The 373-nt window shown below is 35.1% G+C and overlaps 1 protein-coding gene across 1 annotated transcript in view; it reads left to right on the top strand.

The window, feature by feature from the left end:
* The first annotated feature begins 181 nt into the window (after nt 1-181).
* Nucleotides 182-373, top strand: part of LOC107551709 (uncharacterized) — an 11,863-nt gene continuing 11,671 nt past the window's right edge. The window contains exon 1 of the mRNA XM_016233426.1: nt 182-209. Coding sequence (XP_016088912.1) covers nt 182-209 — 28 coding nt within the window. The remainder of the gene's footprint in view (nt 210-373) is intronic.

Here is a 373-nt window from a genome sequence, read left to right as displayed (position 1 = left end):
TCATGACAGGAATATGTGTAGAAAATACAAGAAAACTAATCGACACGAAGAGGAGAGAGATTTTCTAAACTGACTGGAATGTGTTTTTTTAAAACTGGAGGGTTTTGTCCGAGTATGTTCACATAATATTGAGCAGCAACTGATGAGCGGTAAAACTGGGAACTGAAATATGTTAGTCAAAATGGTGCTTGAGGACGTGGATCAAAAAGGTAAAATCAAAGACAGAAAAATCCTGTCAGTTCGCTATAATACACAGTTTAATCTTGACTTTCAGTGTTTATTACTGTGTGTTTATTGGCGTGATGGTTTGGCCATAATACTTTAACTTCGTCAGTGGGTGAAAAACATGAACAAATTGAACAAAATCTATTTA

The sequence above is a fragment of the Sinocyclocheilus grahami genome, unplaced genomic scaffold (genome assembly GCF_001515645.1).
Source record: "Sinocyclocheilus grahami isolate Dianchi unplaced genomic scaffold, SAMN03320097.WGS_v1.1 scaffold430.1, whole genome shotgun sequence".
NCBI classification, from domain to species: Eukaryota; Metazoa; Chordata; class Actinopteri; order Cypriniformes; family Cyprinidae; genus Sinocyclocheilus; species Sinocyclocheilus grahami.
The sequence above is the reverse complement of the archived record's forward strand: the minus strand, read 5'-3'. Positions and strand labels throughout refer to the sequence as shown.